This window comes from Littorina saxatilis, linkage group LG12 (genome assembly GCF_037325665.1).
Source record: "Littorina saxatilis isolate snail1 linkage group LG12, US_GU_Lsax_2.0, whole genome shotgun sequence".
NCBI lineage: Eukaryota > Metazoa > Mollusca > Gastropoda > Littorinimorpha > Littorinidae > Littorina > Littorina saxatilis.
The window spans coordinates 48,116,635-48,142,205 of NC_090256.1; the positions used below are offsets into that span (position 1 = coordinate 48,116,635).

At 41.0% G+C, this 25,571-nt stretch overlaps 1 protein-coding gene across 1 annotated transcript in view; it reads right to left on the reverse strand.

Annotated features, from left to right (window-relative positions):
* Window positions 1-817: 817 nt before the first annotated feature.
* The window catches only part of LOC138982105 (ras-associated and pleckstrin homology domains-containing protein 1-like), a 59,968-nt gene continuing 35,214 nt past the window's right edge, over window positions 818-25,571 (reverse strand). Inside the window, exons 6-12 of the mRNA XM_070355328.1 lie at window positions 22,775-22,896; window positions 20,545-20,613; window positions 18,511-18,657; window positions 17,328-17,438; window positions 16,908-17,009; window positions 6,463-6,820; window positions 818-5,074 (exon numbers count right to left, since the gene is read on the reverse strand). Of these exons, the coding sequence (XP_070211429.1) occupies window positions 2,841-5,074; window positions 6,463-6,820; window positions 16,908-17,009; window positions 17,328-17,438; window positions 18,511-18,657; window positions 20,545-20,613; window positions 22,775-22,896 (3,143 nt within the window). The 3' untranslated portion in view covers window positions 818-2,840. The remainder of the gene's footprint in view (window positions 5,075-6,462; window positions 6,821-16,907; window positions 17,010-17,327; window positions 17,439-18,510; window positions 18,658-20,544; window positions 20,614-22,774; window positions 22,897-25,571) is intronic.

The following is a 25,571-nucleotide window of genomic DNA, read 5'->3' on the forward strand; positions in this document are numbered from 1 at the left end:
ATTTTCAATTCGATTCCTACATGTAAAAAAAAAAAAAATGTGTATCGATCTTTTGTAAAGTGATGAACTTACATTTTATAGAAACAATTTAATGAAAGACTGGAGAAATAATCATAACTGGCATGATTTCACCAATAATTTGAAAAAAATAAAACCGTCAGCATGTTGTTATTTTGATAGACAAATGCAATGCCTAATGTCGACGTAGTTCATCACTTTTCAGCAAATAAATTACACTGATCTAAAAGTTAGCGATTTTTGTTGTTATTTTAGAAATCAGTCATGAAAAAAATGCCTTAATCTAATTGTTTACCACGGATCTTCATATAGTTTTGATAAAATCAAACTTATCTCCTAGAATTACTTAATTGGCGTAGTTCATAACCTTACAGCAAGCATCTATTGCCAAATGTGTGTAAAGTGATGAACAAAGGTAACTTTTTTTTCCTTTGTCATTGATTGGAATTTTTTAAACAGTTACCTTTTACTTGTGTCAAGTTCAAAATCTGTGATGTTCAACTAATTACAAAATGTCTTCAAGTCACATGAGCATGCACAGTTCATCATCTTACATCAGATCTCTGCAATCTGATTTGTGTAAAGTTATGAACAAACACCAAAGTTTTCTCTATCTCACATTATTTTTTTGAACATATCATATTTGGAGTATTTTTAATCTTAAGTCATATATATTCTTCCATTTTCACTTATTTTGCTTATGTTCTGTCACCAAAGTGGTTTGCGGGTCTCATTATGTGTTCATCTTGTGATGTAAGGTGATGAACATTTTTCTTATTGGCGTCACTAAATCTTACTATGCTCGGTTTTTTCCTCCAATGTTCTATATTTTATGTCTGCCACCTAATGTAACTTGTTTAATGACATGTTAAATGAATTATGCAGACAGGACAGTCATTTATGTTCAATTTTTTGACAAGTTTGCTGTAATGTGATGAACATCTCCAGTTTTCATGTGATAACTTTTGAGTGCTTTAAGTTACAAGGTTTTTTTTGCCATTGATGTTACCCTCCTTTGATGTGTGTGTTCTGGATATGTGTATTGTGTTCTAGCTCTGTTCCGTTTGGATATTAATATGTGAAATGTGACCTTGTCACGCTGTAAAGTGATGAACAGAAAAGATGGATGAGTAATTTATGTAATTGTTTCTTGTTCACGAACTTGAATTTTGTCTCGTTGATGATAACATGATAATTTATGTCACTTGACATGATGTTTCAGATGACTTTCTAGATAACGTGCGACCTAAGTTTGATTTTCTAGTTTTTGTACTGAATAGAAACTTGCTGTTCATACAATTCAACATTTCATTGCTTTAAAAGTAAATATTTGCTTGCATTATCACTCTGAAATCTGCTACAGATGCTAATTGGTACATGAATGTGATTCCATGTATATTAACTGATAATTCTGTAAGTTTTTGCTATTTTTAACGGAGGCCCTCACATTGTTGTAAGGTGATGAACTGTCCTGCTGTTTATTTTTGTCGGGAACGTAATTCCAATTACTTTATTTTGAATTTTGTACATATTTATCCTTTTGGCTTCCTTTGTCAATTTACAACTGAAATTTGTAAGCTGTTTATTCAGGTTTCCTTTTAATTGGCATGTTTATCTTGTGACATGATGTAAGTGTGATGAACAGCATGTACGCACATTTTTGTCCACTGTTAACACAATAAATGTCCGATTTCTTCCAGACTTGTTGGGTTGTCTTTGTCATCTTTTTCTCTTTGAGGTGCAGTTTATAAAAACAACATTTTCTGAAAAACACTTTTTGTCACAGTTTCTAGACACCAATTCTGAGCCAAGTCCATATAGTGTACACCTTCAAGCATGACATGTACACGGTACATGTACCAAAGTTACAAAAAGCAAAAAAAACACACACACACACACATTATGCATACTTTCTGGAGAGAAAAACAGATTTTACAGAAGAGCTAGGTTCTATTCACAAATTCAATATATATATATACTCATTATGCATGCAGCCAACAATCCAGAAACCTAGTAGACATCAACATAGCAAAATGAACCAAATAAGCATTTGTATAGTCAACAACAGTGATCATCACTACAGTTACAAAATATCAACAGCCCAGAAATAAAATCATGAATGATTTTGCACAGGTGGGGGTGGAAAAAAAAAGGCACAAAAACTACAGCTACTACTGTTAAAAGCGCAATGAAGCACTTCCGTCATAAACACCCACAGTCAATACATTGCACAAGCAAACAAACCGCAACAGTCCGCCATCTTCACACAAGCAAGAAGAAGCACACACACACAACTTGTCCCAAACTGTGATCAAAATCCGACCCTTTGCACTCCAGAAACCACACGGCTGAACGACTCTATCCAGTTATAATGCTTTTCAAAACCACAGCACAAGGCGAGCTTACACTTTTGAAGCATATTTTTGTTAAAATATATACACAGTCCCCCACACATCAGCATCTCACAAAATGAAACGTCAAAGGTTTATGCAGTAGTCAGAGCATATGCAGTAGTATTCTGGTTTTAACACTATGTGTGAATGGTTTGTTGTCGAGTTCTTTTGCACAAAGACATATCTACAACCCAAGTTTGGCCTGGTGTCATGATGTATCTCTCCTTCCCACCACAGGAAAAAAAAGTTCCAGCAGTTTTGATTTCAAAGCTGCCTAAATAACAAGGTTCTTCTTGCCTCAGAAACACAAAATAAAACCTTGTGAACTGTTTAATCATCTTATCTCTCCACAAGCTTAAAAAGGTCTTGGCTGGATGATGAAGTCCTACACACTGACAGCGATGTTGTGAAGTCAGCGAGGAATCACGGTCAGTGGGACTGCGTGAGGTGTGTGTCTTTGCTGCGCTTGGGAGGGGGAGGAGGTAGTTTCTGTTGTTGCTTTTTACTGGTCCTCGTCAGCGACGAAGACGCAGCTACGGGGGCCTTGGCGGTGGCAGCGGCAGCAGTAGTTGTATTTTTGGTGGCCGATTCTGGAAGTCCTGCAAGCAGCTCTGGCGGTGGGGGCGGAAGCTCGTTGATGTCTAGAATACCTTCACAGTTCTCGTAAATGGGGTCCTGCGTCAAGGGGGTGGTGGCAGGTTGCGTGGTGGGAGAGGAGGGCGGGGTGTTTGTCAATCGTTTCGCCGCCTCTATCGACAGTCGAGTGCTCTCGCTGCGTTTGGGTGGGGGAGGGGGCGGGGCCTTCCTCCCTCCCTCTGAAGGCTTGTTACCTCCTTTGATGCCCGCGCTACCGGCAGAGGCTGAACGTCTATGATTGGCTGAAGAGGAGGTGGCGGTGGCAGGAGAAGATTGGTCTCCTGTGGGCACACCGGGTGTGGGCGGGCTGGTCCCCAGACTTGGTCCTTTGGTTCGCTGAGACAGCTCGTGCAGGTAAGGCGGGTTGCTGGGGGAGCCGGAACAGGACGAGCTGTTGTCGCCCTCGATGTAGCCGCTGTCGGAGGGCGTTGGTCCCTGGTTGTTGGGGGGCATGCCCAGCATGGGGGAGCCCGTGGAGGGGTGCTTGATGTGCGACACCCTGTGGGGAGACCCATGCGCGGGCCGGGCTTCGTGCGACACAGCCTCGTACGTCCCCTCCCCCACGTGATATCCCGCAGGGGCGGTCCCCTTGCTGAACGTGGGAGGGGCAGAGGAGGAGGAGGTGACACCGGGAGAGGCGGGTGAACTCCTCCTGCTGTATTTCAAAGACCCCTGGCTGCTGACCGGCGACATGGGTGTGGCAGGCGCTGACTTGGGTAGAGTAGGGGGCCCCACTTTTACTCCCGGTGGCGGTGATGTGCCAGCCTGTACAGGGGGGACAGGGGGCGGTACCGTTGGTCTGGATCCAGCCTGGACAGGAGGGGGAGCTTTGTTCCCTGTGGCCACGCTAGGTTTGACCGACGGGGCCCTGGTCGGTACCCCCTGGGGGGGAGACGCTGCGGCAGGGGCAGGCACGGACTTGGGAAGCACAGGGGGTGGGGGCTGTTTGTGTGCGGTGGTTGGTGGAGGGGGTGGAGGTCCTGAGGGTTTGGGGGCGGTGGGTGGTGCGAACACCTTGTGCTGGACTGCGGGTGGAGGTGCTGATGAAGATTCCTGGAATTGTGCTGGCGGTGGAAGCACCTCTGCTGGTGGTGGTGGGGGTACATGCTGTTGAGGAGGTGAGTACACAAAACCGTGATTGGCTCCGGGACTTTGAGGAGGGGGACTGGTTACTAGAGCAGCCTTGGCGGCAATCGCAGCGTACAGCTCCGAGTTCATGTCAATCGGGTGCTGTGGCAGCTGTTCATAATGCTGCTGCTGTGGATATTGCTGTTGATGCTGATGCTGTGGTTGGTACTGTGGTTGGTATTGTGGTTGGTGCTGGGGCTGGTGGTTGTGGTTGGGAATCTGCTGGTAGTGAGACAGTCCCCCAGAGTACAAGAATTGGTCTTCAGCACCATGCATGGCATAGGTGTCCGGGGCAGGAGACATGGCCTCCATCCCAGCGGGGTGATAATCGTCCACCCACTGCTGAGTGCCCGAGCGACGCAGGGCGGGGGACAGAGGACCGGGGCTGGTGTCATGCGAATGTCGTCGCGACGACGCAATGGGAGACAGGGGGGTCCCTCCATGGCAGCCGTTCGTTCGAACAGACGCTGACCGACTGGCGCAGGTGTCTGAACCTCGCCGATCGGTCAAGGATGACCGCCGCCGATCTGCCCTGGAGAAGTGGTGTCGAGATGACGATGTGGATGACGCTGAAGACAACGACGATGTTTCATCCATCATCACCCCCTCTCGCCCAGGGCTGTCCCCGTCAAAGCTCAGCTGGTTCATCTCCGTCAGAAGACGGGTGGTTTCCGTGGTGACCGGCAGCTTGGGCCGCAGTTTTCCACGCAGTGTGTTGGCCATGGCGAGTCTTCCCTCGCCGCTGGAGTTGGAATCTTCTGACGAGTCGGTTGAGGCGGAAACGATGGAGTCGCGGTGCTTGGCACTCACCAGCTGCTCGCAGGAGTCTGTGATGATGCAGTGTGTGGTGCTGAAGGACACGCGTTTGGTGGGCGTCTTGTGGCTGCCTTCCAGCCCACCTGCAAAACACACAGAAGGGGCTTGTAGAAAATCATGCTTGCTTTGCTTGGAACGTGTTCAGCTTTCTACCCCCCCCCCCCCCCCCCCTGCCACCCCTCTTCCTGCCCCTTCTCTCCGTCACTCAAATCCCTACCCATCCCCCCAAAAACCCACAAAATCACACACACACACACACAAAAGCAACAAACCAACATTAAAAGAACAAAAGAAAATTAAGACTGAAGAAAAGTAGAATAGAAAGAAGTTTAGCGGAGCTAATATTACGCCACTGTACCCTTCTATTTATAACAAGAATCCAAGAGATGTAAACATTCACGTTGTCACTGAAAAACAAAACTTTTTCTGAATTTGAACACCCACAAGATTCAACCCTCTCAATACAAGTTATGTCAAAAGTTTCTTCTCATTTTAATTTGTTACAAATTCATAATCTTAACCCTTTCGCTGCCAATCAAAACTTGCGTATGTGCATTCCTGACTGCCAGGGAATATTGGAGTTCGGGGTGTAATAATTCACAAAAAATTCTAGCTCCAAACTGGCACTAGGTAGGTAAGTAAAACCTATGTTATTTTTAAGGGAAATTGAACCAAGAATCTGTTTTTAGTGTCTAATCATGGAAATAATAATTAGTTTGGCTTATAATGATGTTTAAATATGAACTTTTGAAAAATCAGTCTGGCGCATCTTCCGGTGCCTGTGGATCAAACACAGGTGGCTGTTTTGCTTGCTCCAAGAAAGGATTATAATCACTATCATCTACCTGTTTCCAACGAATCGTCCGAAAGAATATCTCCCCCATCCCCTGTCAGTATCCATAATCATTTGCACCGCCTGTAGCGTCAGTCCGGCTTTGTTTTTCCCAACTAGGGCCGGGTCGACTGTCACCGTTAGCCATTTTGACAAGTCGAGATTTCTCTCCCTTACCCTGTCGCCAAGGCCGAAAATAGCCTTCAGACGCAAAACCGCGTCACCATTTATGTTTATTCATGAGAATGAGGTATCCTACCAAGCCATTGGCTGCTATTTTTGTGTCAGCAGTGACATAGCATTTCTGGAAAATCCCGGAACGGAGAGGACGGGTAAACCCGTCCTAAGGCGCTGCGGCTGCACAAGCGCATGACGGGTATACCCGTCCTAAGGCAGTCAAGTGGTTAAAGGTTTCTAGGCAGCTAAACAAGCAAATCCGAAAGTAAAGGGTAACACATATGTATATATTTATAAAAACTTGCAATAGCCGGTTTGTTATTGTTTTTTTATCGTCCCCACAACCTACAAGGCTATCCGGAACTGTGATGCAAATTTGTTTTCTTTCTCAGTTTACAAGTCAGTAGCCAGTGCTCAAAACTAGTTTTGTTTAGGTCTATCACAAACTTGCAAAAGCCTCACCTTCCGATCCTTTGCGCTGAGGAACCGGCGTAACGTCGATGCCCACCACTTCGTTGGGATTGTAGCAGTCGGAGCCCAGCGCGACACTGTTCCTCACCAAGTTACTGTTGTGGACGGTGACGATGGTGTGATGGGGGGAGGGTTCCGGCACCGACAGACGGCTGTCTTGGAGCGAGGATTGGTTCAGTGCTTGATAGTCCGGGTCCTGAATCTGAGACAGGCGTGAGACGCTGCTGCTGCAACTGCTGGCGGTGGGGGAGGTCGCGGTGCTGTCCCCGGTGGGGGTGGTCTGGCGTAGGTCCCAGGTGGAGATCTCATGGTGAACACGCTCAAAGTTGTGCAGGATCTGCTTGCCCAGCTGTGGAAGAGAAACGAACATTAGTTGTGAAATTAGGGCGGGGATGTAGCTCAGTCGGTAGCGCGCTGGATTTGTATCCAGTTGGCCGCTGTCAGCGTGAGTTCGTACCCACGTTCGGCGAGAGATTTATTTCTCAGAGTCAACTTTGTGTGCAGACTCTCCTCGGTGTCCGAACACCCCCGTGTGTACACGCAAGCACAAGACCAAGTGCGCACGAAAAAGATCCTGTAATCCATGTCAGAGTTCGGTGGGTTATAGAAACACGAAAATACCCAGCATGCTTCCTCCGAAAACGGCGTATGGCTGCCTAAATGGCGGGGTAAAAAACGGTCATACACGTAAAATTCCACTCGTGCAAAAAACACGAGTGTACGTGGGAGTTTCAGCCCACGAACGAAGAAGAAGAAGAAGTTGTGAATGATGTTTCAGTTGATGTGCATCTGAGAGAGTGCCAAGTAAAGAGGGTTTCCTTCCCGAAAACGGAGTATAAGAAAAAAGAAAAGAAAAGACAGAAATAAACTAACAGGCAAATCCAAAACACACAGAAGCAATCCAGCCACTAGAAACAGTCAGTGACATAAGCAAATGTCCCACAATAAGATCACAACCTGATCAAAGAAGCCATTAGTTAATCACGATTTCGCATTCTCTTTCATCTTCACTTTAGAATGGTCATCGCATTTTCTTTTCACAATCAACAACCACTTCACTGCAAATGACTTTTCAGATGACTTATTCACACAGGCCGTACATGTACTTCATTTCCCTTTTCTTGTGTCCAAAATCGTGTCCATTTGAGTCACAAAACGAACCCTCAGTCAAATGGAGCTATTTCCACAATTTTCTATTCAGCAAAGATGACATCCACGCTCTGTACAGTGAAACCTGTGTTCTTAACTTTCAAGACCTCAGTTAACATCAAGAAGAAACAAGTCGCGAAAGGCGAAATTACAACATTTAGTCAAGCTGTCGAACTAACAGAATGAAACTGAACTCACTGCATTTTTACAGCAAGAGTGTATACTCGTAGCATCGTCAGTCCACCGCTCGATGCACAGGCAGTGAAATTGACAAGAAGAGCGGGGTAGTAGTTGCGCTGAGAAGGATAGCACGCTTTTCTTTATCTCTATTCTTTTTAACTTTGTGAGCGTGTTTTTAATCCAAACATATCACATCTATATGTTTTTGGAATCAGGAACCCACAAGGAATAAGATGAAATTGTTTTTAAATCGATTTCGGAAATTTTATTTTAATAATTTTTTTATATTTTTAATTTTCAGAGCTTGTTTTTAATCCGAATATAACATATTTATATGTTTTTGGAATCAGAAAATGATGAAGAATAAGATAAACGTAAATTTGGATCGTTTTAAAATTTTTAATTTTTTTTTTTACAATTTTCAGATTTTTAATGACCAAAGTCATTAATTAATTTTTAAGCCACCAAGCTGAAATGCAATACCGAAGTCCGGCCTTCGTCGAAGATTGCTGGGCCAAAATTTCAATCAATTTGATTGAAAAATGAGGGTGTGACAGTGCTGCCTCAACTTTTACAAAAAGCCGGATATGACGTCATCAAAGGTATTTATCGAAAAAAAGAAAAAAACGTCCGGGGATATCATTCCCAGGAACTCTCATGTCAAATTTCATAAAGATCGGTCCAGTAGTTTGGTCTGAATCGCTCTACACACACACAGAGACAGACAGACACACACACACACATACACCACAACCCTCGTCTCGATTCCCCCCTCTACGTTAAAACATTTAGTCAAAACTTGACTAAATGTAAAAAAACTGGACCTAAAATATTTGTGAAAAAAAGGTCTTGTAAAGAAAAAGAAGACGCCATTATACATTATACATTATACATTTAGAGACCTTTTACGTAACGAAAAATCTTGGAAAACTAAAATATAATCGGAGAAAGGGTTATAACAAAAAATGGAGGCCAGGTCCTACAGCACAGGTTTCACTATACTGTGATCAACAGTTTCCACTTGAGAGCACTACGTTGTATTACTAGCCGGCCCCAGTGGGAAATAGGCTGTCGACTGACAATAACAATAATCTTCACATCTACACACTGATGACAATGACAATAGTCACAATCATCTTCACATCTATACACAGTTTCCTTCCTGCCACTTGCAGTGATATATCCTTCGTTTTGAACTTTCTGTCCACAAATTGAGATCCTGTTTCAGCTACGGACTGAGTGGGGCCTTTTGTGTTCGTGTACTACACACACTGGGATGCTTGCTGTCATGTTGGTAAAGACTACAAACGTTACTGAGAAATCATGGCAGGCTTACGAAATACGAGAGCTCAGCTTGCTGCAAATAAAATTTTCAATTCTGAAAACAGACAGTCATGCAGACTCACTCACTCATACACAGGCACTCTCACTCATACACAGACTCTCTCACTCATACACAGGCTCTCTCACTCATACACAGGCTCTCTCACTCATACACAGGCACTCTCACTCATACACAAGCTCTCTCACTCATACACAGGCTCTCTCACTCATACACAGACTCTCTCACTCATACACAGGCTCTCTCACTCATACACAGGCTCTCTCACTCATACACAGGCACTCTCACTCATACACAGACTCTCTCACTCATACAGACTCTCTCACTCATACACAGACTCACCCACTCATACACAGGCTCTCTCACTCATACACAGGCTCTCTCACTCATACACAGACTCACCCACTCATACACAGACTCTCTCACTCATACACAGACTCTCTCACTCATACACAGACTCACTCACTCATACACAGACTCACTCACTCATACACAGACTCACCCACTCATACACAGGCTCTCTCACTCATACACAGACTCTCTCACTCATACACACTCACCCACTCATACACAGGCTCTCTCACTCATACACAGACTCTCTCACTCATACACAGACTCACTCACTCATACACAGGCTCTCTCACTCATACACAGGCTCTCTCATACACAGACTCTCTCACTCATACACAGACTCTCTCACTCATACACAGGCTCTCTCACTCATACACAAGCTCTCTCACTCATACACAGGCTCTCTCACTCATACACAGACTCTCTCACTCATACACAGACTCTCTCACTCATACACAGGCTCTCTCACTCATACACAGGCTCTCTCACTCATACACAGGCTCTCTCACTCATACACAGGCACTCTCACTCATACACAAGCTCTCTCACTCATACACAGGCTCTCTCACTCATACACAGACTCTCTCACTCATACACAGACTCTCTCACTCATACACAGGCTCTCTCACTCATACACAGGCACTCAGACATGCATGCTCAAACGCCCGCGCACACACACTGTTTTCGACTTAACATGGAAGCTATTTTTTTTATCTTTCTGAAGCTGTAGATGAGAAAAACAGTCTTTAAAAAAAAAAGAACTACATGTATTTAAATACTTTCATACACTTCATTTCTATGCAATTCTGCTCCCTCTCTCTTTTCCCACAATAAATCGCTCATTAATAATAATAATAATAATAATAATAATAATGGACATTTGCTATAGCGTATAATCATATATATGCTCAATGCGCTTTACAATAACTAATGTTACCTATCAAGTTAATGCCGTGTGAGATGGAATTTTTTTACACAATATATCACGCATTCACATCGGCCAGCAAACCTCAAGCCTATTAGGGCGAGCATTCACCTTTCATGGCCTTTATTCCAAGTCACAAGGGTATTTGGTGGACATTTTTATCTATGCCTATACAATTTTGGAAGGAAAGACCCTTTTGTCAATTGTGGGATCTTTAACGTGCACACCCCAATGTAGTGTACACGAAGGGACCTCGGTTTTTCGTCTCATCCGAAAGACTAGCACTTGAACCCACCACCTAGGTCAGGAAAGGGGGGGAAAAAATTGCTAACGCCCTGACCCAGGGTCGAACTCGCAACCTCTCGCTTCCGAGCGCAAGTGCGTTACCACTCGGCCACCCAGTCCCTTGAGTATAAGTGTTATTCCCCATTAGCTCATCTTTGACTGAACTTAACTAACTTGGTTAATTAATCACAACAGCAGCTCAGACAAACTTAACTTTCAGTAAAAATTTGTGGAAAACAAAAACAAACTTGACACCACAGAAACTGGAGAGCAGTAAAATCGAGAAGAAAACATCACATCTATAATCTAAACTGCATGACCTTGAAAGCAATTAGCAGTTTTAGATCAGAAGAAAGAATCAGTAAAGGATGCAAGTTAAGCTCTCAGTGCAACATCAGTAACAATGAAACAATGACATGTGACAGTGAGGATACACTTCCCAGGTGACGTACGCTTCCTGCTGTGTTTCCGTGGGGAGTGAACACAAATAATCCAGTCGCTGTGAAAGCACTTTTTTTTTAATCACAAACTCTTAATCTCACTTCTATTACATGCACCATGTACCGTCATACAATCTCAAAGTTAAGATATGACTCATAAGTAAATCTCCTCCAAAGAAAGATGTACCCGGTAGATTTCATCATATGTTTAGCTTTTTATATATATAATATATCTACACATTTTTGTGTGTGTTTTCTTCTTCTTCTTTTCAAAGTAAGATGGGGGTGTGTGTGTGTGTGTGTGTGTGTGTGTGTGTGTGTGTGTGTGTGTGCGTGTGTGTGTGTGTGTTATTTATCTATTTGTTTTTCAATTATGTATTTATCTATCTGTTTATCTTCTTTTGTATTGTTACATACACAGATGGTGATATTGTATAAAGATCACATGACAACAGTACAGTATCCTGATCTTATTTAGAATAAAACTTTCTTATTTTAGTTTAAACAAAACAAGAGGCGAAGCCATCAAGGCTCACGTAAGAAATCGACAAACAACAGTAACACAAACTCAATCACTCCGTCACACATACACACACACACACACACACACACACACACACACACACACACACACACACACACACACACACACACACACACACACACACACACACAGAAAGAGCATAGGTGAAACTGTGCAAGAAAGCGAGACACTAGATCTAGATCTGTCTGTCTGCATGTAGCCTACTTACAGGACACGACTGCCAACTAGTCTCGGCGCGCTCAAAATAATAATGACCGAGACTTTCAGTACTTCCTTCGCGTGACGTCTAACCCTCTTACGTCATAATGTGATGTCAATGTAATGTGACGTCTTCAAATGTTAGAGTTTCTACCACAGACATACACACACACGCACGCACAAACACACACACACACACACGCACAAACGCACAGACAGACAAAGTTATGATCGCATAGGCTACACTTACGTGAGCCAATAAAACGTTCGCCCTACTTAAGTGTAGTAGGCTACATAATGCAATTGCACTACTTTCTCAACCAAGAAGACAGTTGGAGACGTTTTTTTCCCCTTTTCTTTCAACCAGTCAACACAAAATATGTATTCCCAAAACAGCTCACAGTTACACACACACTCACACAAAAAAAATAAAAAAATAAAAATTAGCACAAATGCCCTCAACTGCAGCACCCCTGCAAAAGCCTTTTTTCTGAGTAGAATATTTGGGATGTAGCTGCATGCAGAAAGCAACACCATAGAAAACTATAAACTACAGCCACACTGTAAGTGTAAGTCTTTCATCTCACACAGTCATTTTCTCTACATGATGCAGAAAGCAACACCATAGAAAACTATAAACTACAGCCACACTGTAAGTGTAAGTCTTTCATCTCACACAGTCATTTTCTCTACATGATGCAGAAAGCAGTACAGGGGAACTCCCCTCATAAGACCCCCCACCCCTCCCCTTTTTTTATGACACCCCCCCCCCCTCTTCTAAGACCTTGTTTATTCAGATTTCCTATTCATAACCTCTGTAATTTACCTCCTTTTTAAGACCTGATCTTCTAAGATTGTTCTAGGTGTTAAAAGAGGCTTTCCACTGTAGCACAAACCACAATGCATTATGACTGCTGCAAGTCAAAAGTCTTTTCCCTTAAAAAAAACAACACACTGTTTCGATCCACAGAACATTGACCGCAGAACTAAAATGCACGCCTTGTAAAACAGCAAAAATCACAAACCAGAGGCAAGAACCATCACAATGATAATGAACTACAACTATAAAAGTCTTTCTTCTTAAAAACAGAACATTGACTTTAGTACGTCAACACACCTTGAAGCACAGCAGTTACAATGTACTTAAAAATAACAAGCCAGAAGCCATCATCTTCACAGGGTGAACCTGAGTTATACAAATCTACATCACGATCAGCATCATACACAAGTAATGCACCAAGAATGCTACAATACCACGAAAGTCTTTCCCCGTGAAAACAACACTCTCCACAGAAAATGTATTGCAGCACATACTACACAAACAACAGGGCCGTAGTTTTTTGTTAAAAAAAAAAATCGTCTTCATAAGCTTCAGCGCTGTGTTAGGAGGAAGGAGGGGTCATGACTTAGATCGCACAATGACAGCGTTAAGCGAGAAATTGTCACTAATAGTTGAGGAGAACATAATGGCCAGGGACCGTACCTTTTTATTTTTTTTATGGCCGGACCACTTTTAGGAGCTGTGCTACGGCACTGAACAAACATCACAAACCAGAGGCAATCATCACAAGGCTCATGATATACAACTGCCAAGAGTTTTTCTCCTTGAAAACAATACGCTCCACAGAAAATGGATTGCAGCACGTACTACACAACACACCTTGTGGAAACAGCAAGCGTCACAAACCTCAGGCAACCATCACAACGCTCATGAAATACAACTATCAAAAGTCTTTTCCCTTGAAAACAATACGCTCCACAGAAAATGGATTGCAGCACGTACTACACAACACACCTTGTGGAAACAGCAAGCGTCACAAACCTCAGGCAACCATCACAACGCTCATGAAATACAACTATCAAAAGTCTTTTCCCTTGAGAAGCAACACTCCACAGAACATTGATTGCAGCATTCACAACACACCTTGTGGAAACAGCAAACATCACAAACCAGAGGCAACCATCACAACGCTCATGAAATACAACTATCAAAAGTCTTTCCCCTTGAAAACAACACTCTCCACAGAAAATGGATTGCTGCATGTACTACACAACACACCTTGTGGAAACAGCAAACATCAAAAACCAGAGGCAAAAAATGAACCATCACAAGGCTCATGAAATACAACTATCAAAAGTCTTTCCCCTTGAAAGCAACACTCCACAGAACATTGATTGCAGCATTCACAATACACCTTGTGGAAACAGCAAACATCACAACGGTGAACGCTCATGAAATACAACTATCAAAAGTCTTTTCCCTTGAAAACAACAATCTCCACAGAACATTGATTGAACACACCTTGTGCAAACAGCCAACATCCCTAACTGCAGACCATGACCATCACAATGCTCTCCCCATCCCACAGCTGTTCTAGTGGAAAAACGCTGTGAAGAACACAAAAGACTCGACACTGCGGACAGGGCCAGGGTATGATTCACCCATCTGTTGCGGTGGTCTGCCTCACTTAATCATATTTGTCAATAATTAACGACCTTCAGTGCCGCTGCTGTCTAAAGGGAAGCTGGGATGGAAAGAGAAACCAGGAAACACTTAAACTAGTGAATCACAACGGCTTCCTCTCTACACTTGGCTACTTATACTGTCAAAGGGGTGGGTTCAGTTAATAAAAATAGCGTTTGCTCCCTGTGAAGATGTGTTCTACACATGCACACGCATTCAGGCCAAAGTGCAAGGGTCAACCTACAGAGAAGAAAGGAAGCTATAGCCAGCAATGACACAGAAATAGAAAATAAGAAGTTGGCGAACACGGAAAAGCTGAACAATAAACAAAGGAAATAGATAATTGACACAGTACATGTAGCACTTTTTAAGTTTCTAAATTAGCTACAGTCTTTCTCATGCACTCGGGATCGATTTATGCACCACCACAGATGTGTCAAGGTCTTTATACATGTGTGAGAAGCATCCTTCCGTTTGAACACATACCAAAAATCTAAGCTACGGCCTGATTGCTTCTTATGCAGAGAGGGAACATTTTGTTGAATTCATTTCAAAGATTAAAAATCAGTTCATGAAAAATTCCCACTCAGCCTACACTGAATAATACAGCCAGCAAGTACACATTTTGGGTATGTGTCCAATAAAGTTGAAGGAAGATGTTAAAGGCCCACTCCGCCTCGCGAAAACAGTTCGCCACACTGTCTCAGATCTGGTCAGGCTTTCACATAGAATAAGACCATCCCTCCACTTGGTCACATACAAAACATCAACAACCTGACTGCTTGCTGTGGTGATTTGGAATTTTGTAATGATTTAATTTCTGAAAAAGGCAAAATGAAAGTTAAAAAAATACCACTGCACACAGAGAGCACCCAGGCTGTTCCTGTTTGGTATGTGACCAAGTGGAGGGATGGTCTTATTCCATGTAACACCCAGGCTGTTCCTGTTTGGTATGTGACCAAGTGGAGGGATGGTCTTATTCCACGTAACACCCAGGCTGTTCCTGTTTGGTATGTGACCAAGTGGAGGGATGGTCTTATCCCATGTAAAAGCCTGGCCATATCTGAGACAGAGAGGCAAACTGTTTTCACGGTAAGCCCAGGCAGATGGTGGTGCACTGATGATGATCGAGAGCTTACACAAGAAGGATTTTACTCAAGGTGCCTTTAAGCTTTCGAATCAGATGTTCTTTGAAAAACACGAAAAGAATTAGGTTGAATGTTACAGATGTGCTTTTTGGTATTAAAACTAAAAGTAAAAGCAAAAATATGAAGAAGATTAATCATATTATTTTAATCGCAAAGATGTGCGTAAGCATTTAAAAAAAAAAAAAACGATTCACGATTAACACTGGAAATTATTTTTGAAAATCATGTTGTTTTGAGATTTCGTTAGCCTGACGTTTTATTAATTAGAAACAAATTGTTTGTTGTCTCTGATTTAACCCTTTCGCTGCCAATCAAAACTTACTTATGTGCATTCCTGATTGCCAGGGAATTTTGGAGTTCGGGGTGTAATAATTCACAAAAAATTCTAGCTCCAAACTGGCAGTAGGTAGGTAAGTAAAACCTATGTTATTTTTAAAGGAAATTGAACCAAGAATCTGTTTTTAGTGTCTAAACATGGAAATAATAATTAGTTTGGCTTATAATGATGTTTAAATATGAACTTTTGAAAAATCAGTCCGGCGCATCTTCCGGTGCCTGTGGATCAAACACAGGTCGCTGTTTTGCTTGCTCCAACACCAAGAAAGGATCATAATCACTGTCATCTACCTGTTTCCAACGAATCGTCCGAAAGATCTCCCCCTTCCCCTGTCAGTATCCATAATCATTTGCACCGCCTGTAGCGTCAGTCCGTCTTTGTTTTTCCCTACTAGGGCCCGGTCGACTGTCACCGTTAGCCATTTTGACGAGTCGAGCTTTCTCTCCCCTTTCCTGCCCGCCAAGGCCGAAAATAGCCTTCAGACGCAAAACCGCGTCACCATTTATGTTTATTCATGAGAATGAGGTATCCTACCAAGCCATTGGCTGCTATTTGTGTGTCAGCAGTGACGTAGCATTTCTGGAAAATCCCGGAACGGAGAAGACGGGTTTACCCGTCCTAAGGCGCTGCGGCTGCACAAGCGCATGACGGGTATACCCGTCAAAAGGCACTCAAGTGGTTAAGGTCAAGCATGTAAATGAGAAAGTATGTGTACAAACAGAAAACACACAGTTACCATGTTTGTTATCATGTGTTTATTGATTGATTACAATTTTGAAAAAAAAGAAGAAAAAAAAAAAAGAAAAAAAGCATGCACACAATTAAGCTTCCTCTGATTGCTAATTACTCGGGTCTGATTGTTAATTACTCCGCCGGACAGTTTTTCTATAGTTCAAAAAGATGTCTTAATAACTATAACTGTCGTTTGAAGTATTTAAGAACACAGGCAGCACAAGTTGGCTTTTGCACTTCCTTGACCACTAACCATACTCACCACAAACAAAAAACATAAGAAAAACATCCCCCCCTCCCCATATTTATAAAAAAGAAAAGAAAAGAAAAGAGAGACATACCTTAGCTATTCTGATGCCCATAATCCATTGGTCAAGAGCTGTGTCATTCTCGGCACAGAAATACCGAATGTATTTTGAGGTCTTCTTCTGAATCTGTGGGTGCTGTGAATGAAAAATAGAAAAGAAATATGAAATTGGTATCATTCTGTTTGTCTTTTGTGTGTGTGTGTGTGTGTGTGTGTGTGTGTGTGTGTGTGTGTGTGTGACATTTTCTTTCAACTTTAAAAAAATTTCAAATGTGACAAAATCATGTTAAAAATGATTTCATCAGTCAGAACTGAACACACACACACAGACACACTGACATAGACAGACAGACAGACCAATACACACGCTCTCTCCCCCTTTCTCTCTTTTAAAATAAATGCAAAAACCACACACACACACGATGCGTCTTTCAAACAATTTGAATTCACATACCTTGAGGGCGAAGCAGGAATCGGAAGGGGCGTGGTATTTCTTTTTCCAGCCAATACCTCGGTACACCTCCACAAATTCAAACTGCACTAGACACACAAGGTCCTTCGGGGCCTGAAAAGAGAAATCCGGCATAAGCCTACATTTTTGCGTACCTCTCTGATAAAAAAAATCATCAAGTCTTTCTATCCCCTCTGGAGAACCTGAAAGGATCTTAGGGTAAGACTTAAAACTCTGTGTGTCTTATTGATTCAGAAGTATTGCAGTTATTCAAAACTCTCTTGGTGCCTGAAACTGGTATCGAAAATACGTACATTCTACGAACATGAAAAACCATTACAAAGTCATTCTATTTTCCCTTGAAGAACTAGTCTAACAATCCAGTATAACTGTCTGAAACACTGAATCAATCGAATCATCAACGTTGGTATTTCTCTCGCCCCCCCTCCCCCCCCCCCACCCAAAATAAAAAATAAATAAAAAAGAAGAAAGAAGAGGCCACAGGGTGCACATTGTTGCATGTTCTTTTACTTTTACTCAATCCTCTTTTTTTTTTATAAGCACAGATTGCAAAACTTTCCCTAACCCGCAAAGAACAATTTGCAAAGCACCAGCTGTGGCTTCACTCTAATACAACCCGCAAGCTGACACATTCTACAAGAGTTCCCTCCCTTACATCTTCATTTCACCCTCCTTGTGTGCCACTTCAAAGGCCTTCAATTTGTACTTTTTGTTCCCTCTTTCTTCCCCCCCCCCCCCCCCCCCTATTTTTTTCTTGGCTTTTTTCTTTTCCCCTCCTACTTCATGTCTTTTCTTCTCTTTTCTTCAATTCACAAATCAGATACAAACTTTCACCCTGAAATTAAACAGTCAGGTTTGATACAACACAGCAAAATCTTGTCATGTTTTTCCTACAAGAAAACAAATAACAACATCACATTAAAGGTACATGTATACTGTCTTACCTTGGTGAATTTCCCCTTGTGACTTAATCAATTCACATGAAAAGGTGTTGAGTACTAGCTATCAATTTAACTACCTCCTTTTCCGACACCAACCACAAAACAACAAACTAATACACCCTGAAATGAGACAGTACATTCTCACACTTTGGAACAAAATAAAACAACGTTTTTACACCTTTTCCACAAGTTTTGCGTATAACATAAAACCCTGGTCTTCCTACCTTGCTGACTTTTCCCCGGGGGTTGTAGTAGAGCCCCGACGCCCTCAGCACAAAGAAATATTTTTTCCAGGCTTTCTTGCCGTCCGACTTGAGGTACAGGGCTCCCTCCACCTCGGGTACGGACACGCCAGCTGGGGAGAAGAATTCCTGCGAAAAAGGCAAGACAACACACACACACGGTTGTAGGGAATTATGACATCTGCTGGCAGATTTTATGTCTTGCATGCCGGCTTACCTTGGGCGTGATTACAAGTGTCAAAAGAACAATGTACCGGCACTGTGGAACACTGTACAGTGGAACTCCTCTCTTAAGACCCGTGGATTTAAGAATAAACTCCTTCCCTTATAAGACCAGGATTTCTCAGATTTTCTGTTCATCAATACCTCTGTGAGTGTACCTCCCTTTTTGCAGACTCCATCCTTTTGAGTAAAAGACTTGATTTATCGGATTTTCTGTTCATCAATACCTCTGTGAGCCTGTGTACCTCCATTTTTCAGACTCCATCCTTTTGAGTAAAAGACTTGATTTATCGGATTTTCTGTTCATCAATACCTCTGTGAGCCTGTGTACCTCCATTTTTCAGACTCCATCCTTTTGAGTAAAAGACTTTCTTTCTTTATTCTTTCTTTATTTGGTGTTTAACGTCGTTTTCAACCGTTCAAGGTTATATCGCGACGGGGAAAGGGGGGGGAGGATGGGATAGAGCCACTTGTTAATTGTTTCTTGTTCACAAAAGCACTAATAAAAAAATTGCTCCAGGGGCTTGCAACGTAGTACAATATATGACCTTACTGGGAGAATGCAAGTTTCCAGTACAAAGGACTTAACATTTCTTACTTGCTTGACTAAAATCTTTAAAAACATTGACTATATTCTATACAAGAAACACTTAACAAGGGTAAAAGGAGAAACAGAATCCGTTAGTCGCCTCTTACGACATGCTGAGGAGCATCGGGTAAATTCTTCCCCCTAACCCGCTGGGGGGGGGGGGGGGGGGGGGGGGGGGGGGGGTAAAAGACTTGATTTATGGGATTTTCAGAGGTCTCAAAAGACAGGTTTCACTGTATAGAACTGATGCTGCTCTCAAGAGATATTCCTGTTGTAACCGTGTGCCGAAACAGTACGATCACCTCGGGAAGCGAAGTGCAATCAAACAGGATTGAAAATGTTAGGGCTAATTTCTTAGACCTATAAAAACTGTTATGCAAACCCGAAGGTTTCCATGAACATACAGACAATCGGAAACCACCAGACCCCATCACAAACAGAATTCTACAATACACCGGTGTTGACTTTTAAAGGCCAACAACTCGGGTGCAGAGCCTGCTGTGAAAGGAGCGGTAGCCTCCCCTGTCACACTGTGTCTTGGGGGAAGGTTGTGTGTTTATCTCCCTTCTTGGTTAAATGTGTTGTCATCCTACTAAAGAACTGCTCAGTGAATTTTTTAGTCTCACATTTTGTGGTAGGTCCGATGAATATTAACTTGCAAATGTTCAATATGCATGATATGCAAATAACAAACAAGGAATCGGTCTAGTAATTCAGATACTGACTTACAGAACATAAATGCAAATTAACTAAATTCTATAAATCTTCAAACTTACCAAGTGGAACGTCACACACTCGCTAGTGCACACGCATGCACTCATTTACATACGCGCACACACAGACACACTCTCTCTCTCTCTCTCAAAAAAAAAAGGATATGCGTGCAAAAGAACAGTACAGACAAAATAGATCTGCACAGTACAACATTCTGGGTGGATTTTCAAAGGAAGAGAAAGTAGGAATGAAAGATAAGTATATTGCTCACCGAACAAATTTTAAAAAAACTTTAAAATAAAAACCTTGAAAGCTAAAGAAAGTAAAAGTAAATAAGAGGCGTGTGTGTGTGTGTATTAATGTATGTGTGGGGTGAATGAGGGGGGGGGGGTGAATGCAGAAAAGAAAAGAAAAACAAGAAAAAAGAGGAAGAGACAGATGCATGAGTGTCTGGGCGGGTAACATATCAACTTAGTTCTCTTGTGCCTTACCTGTATAAGGCGTTCTTTCTGCACAGAACCTAGCTCCCTTTGGGTTGTGGATCCAGACAGAAGGTATTTCTGTGGAAAAGACAAAGAATTACACACTTCAGTCGCAAATAGAAATAAATCTTATGTCTCACATTTTTTAGCATAATGATCATACAGACCAAGCAACCATTCAACCAGCCCCACTTAGAGCCACCTTCTGTCTCACATCTTTGAACATAATGATACAGACCAATGGCAACCACTCAACCAGCCCTACTAGCCAGCCAACCAACTACCCTAACAACCAAACTGTGAACCAGCTACCTACAAAACTTAGGAAATATCCTGTAAATCTCCTACACATGTTTTTGCAGTATGTTGTCTTGTGCAATGCATTCAAAACATATTCATATATAACCACTTTCTACACATGTCTCTGCAGACAAACATGAACAGAATGAAAAATGCAAAGAAGACAGAAGGATGGACAGACAGACAGACAGACGCATGGACTAGTTTAATATGCCTGCTGCTCCAGTATGTTGTGTTGCACAACACCATCAAAAACCACTCTACACATATCTCTACATATGATAAACAGAAGGGGGAAATACACCAAAAGACAGACAAAAAGACAGACTGATAGACAGATGGCCAGAAGTTAATATGCCTGCTGCTTTGTTGTGTTGTCATGTGCAATGCAATACAAAATGTATAACCCCTCCGGGTATATATCTGCAGACAAATATGAACAAAAGCAAAACATGCCAACAAGACAAACAAACAAACAGACACTCAGACAGACAGACCGACAAAACAGATGGACAGCTATGACGATATCCTGCACATTACTGACAACCTTGCAAACAAGAGAGAGAGAGAGAGAACTCGAACTCGAACTCGAAAACTTTATTACCGAGGGATGATAGCATTAGGTCCATATGGTCCTTTCTTACAACTAGTCCCTACTATAATACAAACATGAAACGAAGAACAAGTATGAAGAATAAAACAAGTCGCGTAAGGCGAAAATACAATATTTAGTCAAGTAGCTGTCGAACTCACAGAATGAAACTGAACGCAATGCCATTTTTCAGCAAGACCGTATACTCGTAGCATCGTCAGTCCACCGCTCATGGCAAAGGCAGTGAAATTGACAAGAAGAGCGGGGTAGTAGTTGCGCTAAGAAGGATAGCACGCTTTTCTGTACCTCTCTTTGTTTTAACTTTCTGAGCGTGTTTTTAATCCAAACATATCATATCTATATGTTTTTGGAATCAGGAACCGACAAGGAATAAGATGAAAGTGTTTTTAAATTGATTTGGACAATTTAATTTTGATAATAATTTTTATATATTTAATTTTCAGAGCTTGTTTTTAATCCGAATATAACATATTTATATGTTTTTGGAATCAGCAAATGATGGAGAATAAGATAAACGTAAATTTGGATCGTTTTATAAATTTTTATTTTTTTTTACAATTTTCAGATTTTTAATGACCAAAGTCATTAATTAATTTTTAAGCCACCAAGCTGAAATGCAATACCGAACCCCGGGCTTCGTCGAAGATTACTTGACCAAAATTTCAACCAATTTGGTTGAAAAATGAGGGCGTGACAGTGCCGCCTCAACTTTCACGAAAAGCCGGATATGACGTCATCAAAGACATTTATCAAAAAAATGAAAAAAACGTATGGGGATTTCATACCCAGGAACTCTCATGTCAAATTTCATAAAGATCGGTCCAGTAGTTTAGTCTGAATCGCTCTACACACACACACAGACACACACAGACACACACACACACACACACACGCACATACACCACGACCCTCGTCTCGATTCCCCCCTCTATGTTAAAACATTTAGTCAAAACTTGACTAAATATAAAAAGAAATCAAATAAAACACAATCATGTAGGGAAAAGTATAACAAACATTAGTGTGCTTGTGGAAGCATATTATACATTTTCTCTTTTACGCACCCTCACACACACTCGTACAAATTGTACACCGACTTAGTCGTTAGAGAGGTGCTTTCGGAGCTGTCTTTTACAAGAAGATAATGACAGACATGACCTAATATTTACACTGAATAAGAGAGAGAGAGAGAGAGAGAGAGAGAGAGAGAGAGAGAGAGAGAGAGAGAGAGACAACAGACAGACAGACAGACAGACAGAGACACAGACAGACAGACAGACAGTCACCGACAGAGAGCAAAAGACAAAAAAAAGCCTGCACTCCTCATACCTCAGGCTGTAAGAAGAGGTCGTATTTTTCATGTCTGTGCTCAAACAACACTTTGTTCTTTGAATCGCGTGTCCACATCACCATATTCTCCACCAGCGAGTCATGGTCCTCCAGTAGTCGTTCTGCATTCAAAACACACGAACAAACATTATCATGATGACAGATCTGACATTTTGTACACGTGTAAAAAAACAACAGGCATGTAAATGTAGACACACAAACAGACCCATCAAAGGAAGCTGGCACCAAATTGTTAAATATACAAACAGACTTGTGCGGTTCAAACAAAAACTTGTTGCTGAAAGCTATGATATTTTGGATCTTGGAGACCAACAGAACTGTGACAATGCTTTCTTGCTTTCAGGCACTTGTTCTGTGTGTGTGTGTGTGTGTGTGTGTGTGTGTGTGTGCGTGTGTGTGTGTGTGTGTGTGTGAATAGAATAGAATAGAATAGAATAGAATAGAATAGAATAATCTTTATTGCCATGAAACACACAGTTTATAAGGCACATAATTAATTAACAAAGAAACTGTAGTAAAAGAAAACATCACCGTTTTTTGAAACATTCGTAAACAAACTGTGCTAGCTGGGTTTGTAGTTTGGGTATTTGTAATATTTGGCTGGGAAGAGTGTATTGGCCTGAATAGGCTATGCTTGATATGAATTTTTCTCTAATGGAAGTATATTTGGTGCATTTATCCAACAAATGTATTTCATCCTCTATCACATTACATTTTTTGCATAATCTGTCATTTACTGGTGTATTTAAATGTCGACCCTTTTCAATTTCTAAATCGTGTGCACTTATTCTTAACTTTGTTAATGCTTTTCTGTGATCTAAATTTTTTACCTCATTGATATAAGATTGCAATTCGTATTTCCTCGAGTCTGTTACTTTTGCGTAGAATTTTAATTTTGAACTTCCTTCAGACTTTTTATTAATCCAGAATTTTATGAATTTGCATTCTAATTTCTCTTGTATGGCTTTTTGTAACTTTTTAGAATTAAATGTAGATTGATTTTGCCAGACATGATTAAATCCTAATTTATCTACTGCTTGTTTTATGAAATGTGACCATGAATTTTCCCGTGACGGATCTAATAGTGATAAATATGCTTGATATATGTAGGAGTCTTTTTTAGTCTCTAGTATATGAGCCCAATATTTTATGCATTGTGATAATATTCTCAATCCTATTGGAAACCGTCCTAGTTCTGCTAGCACTGGAATTTTCATACTTTTCTTATGCGTACCAAGAATGAATCTGCAAAATCTTATATGTGCACTTTCATGAGGGCATTCCTTGGAGATGCAACATTGAAAAAAGGCATCAATGTCGTCAAATATATGTGTATTTTTTATAATGTATGGAAACCATACTTCTGCGCCGTAACAAATAATTGGGGACACTAACAAGTCAAATAAATTTAAAATTGTTTTTGTTTGAACAAGACTATTTCTGAACGCTTTTCGAAGAGAGTAAGCTGCTTTGTTTCCTTGTTTGCTAAGATGCTCCTGGGCAATATTTAAATTTCCATTTTGGTTGAACACTATACCCAAATATTTATACTGGTCTGTTCTTTTGATAATACAATCTCCACATTTAAATATTGTATTTATTTTGGGAAGACTACGACAAAATATTACAATGTTCGTTTTTTCAGTATTTATTTTTAATCCCCATTGTTGACAGTATATATTTAAGTAATCTAATTTTTGTTGCAGACCTAACTTTGATTTGGATAGCATTACTAAATCATCTGCATACATTAAACATGATATTTTTGTTTTTGAGTTTATATCAATGTATGGTGAATCAAAATCAGGTATATTTGTAGTGAAGTCGTTTATGAAAATGTTGAACAGTATAGGACTTAATGTATTTCCTTGATGAACACCTTTTCTGACATGTATACTCATTGGACACTCTTGATTGTATTCAGTTCTAATGAATGAATTTGTATACATATCTTTTATTATATTGAAACAGTATCCTCTTATCCCTAGTGTATATAGTTTAAGTAGAAGTGCTTCGTGCCATACATTATCAAAGGCTTTCTGAAAGTCTACAAAACATGCATACATTCTTCCATTTTTTAATTTTAAGAGATCGTCTACAATTTTTTTTAATACGAAAATTTGGTCCGTAGTTCGATATCCTTTTCGGAAGCCTGCCTGTTCTTTCCTAATTATGTTATCATCTTCTAAGAATTTTGAAATCCTTGAATTCATTACTTTGCAGAATAATTTACTAAGATTACTGCTCAAAGTAATACCTCTATAATTGCTTGGGTTAAGAGGGTCTCCCTTCTTATAGATTGGTATGCTTATACTTGATTTCCAATTTTTGGGATAATGTCCAGTAATTAATATTAAATTAAATAACTTTGTTAAAATATGTACAGTTCGATCTAAGCTTGCTTTAATAATCTCATTTGATAGTTTATCTGGTCCTGGTGCTTTTTTGTTTTTCAATGACTTACTTTCAATTTTAATTTCTTTTCCTGTAATTGGGTTATCTAATGTGGGTATATTATATTGATGAGTACTCTGTTTTAGTTCCTCTGACACTTCCTTACTTCTTTGTTCTGAAATATCTGGTTTAGTTCCGATTAAATTTGCTAAGTGATTTAGCCATTTGGTTGGATTTATATTACATTTATTATTATTTCTGTCATTATCACCCATTGATTTTAGGTCTTTTAATGTTTTTTTGTGTGTGTGTGTGTGTGTGTGAGCATGTGTGTGTGTGTGTGTGTGTCACTGTGTGTGTGTGAGCATGTGTGTGTGTGTGT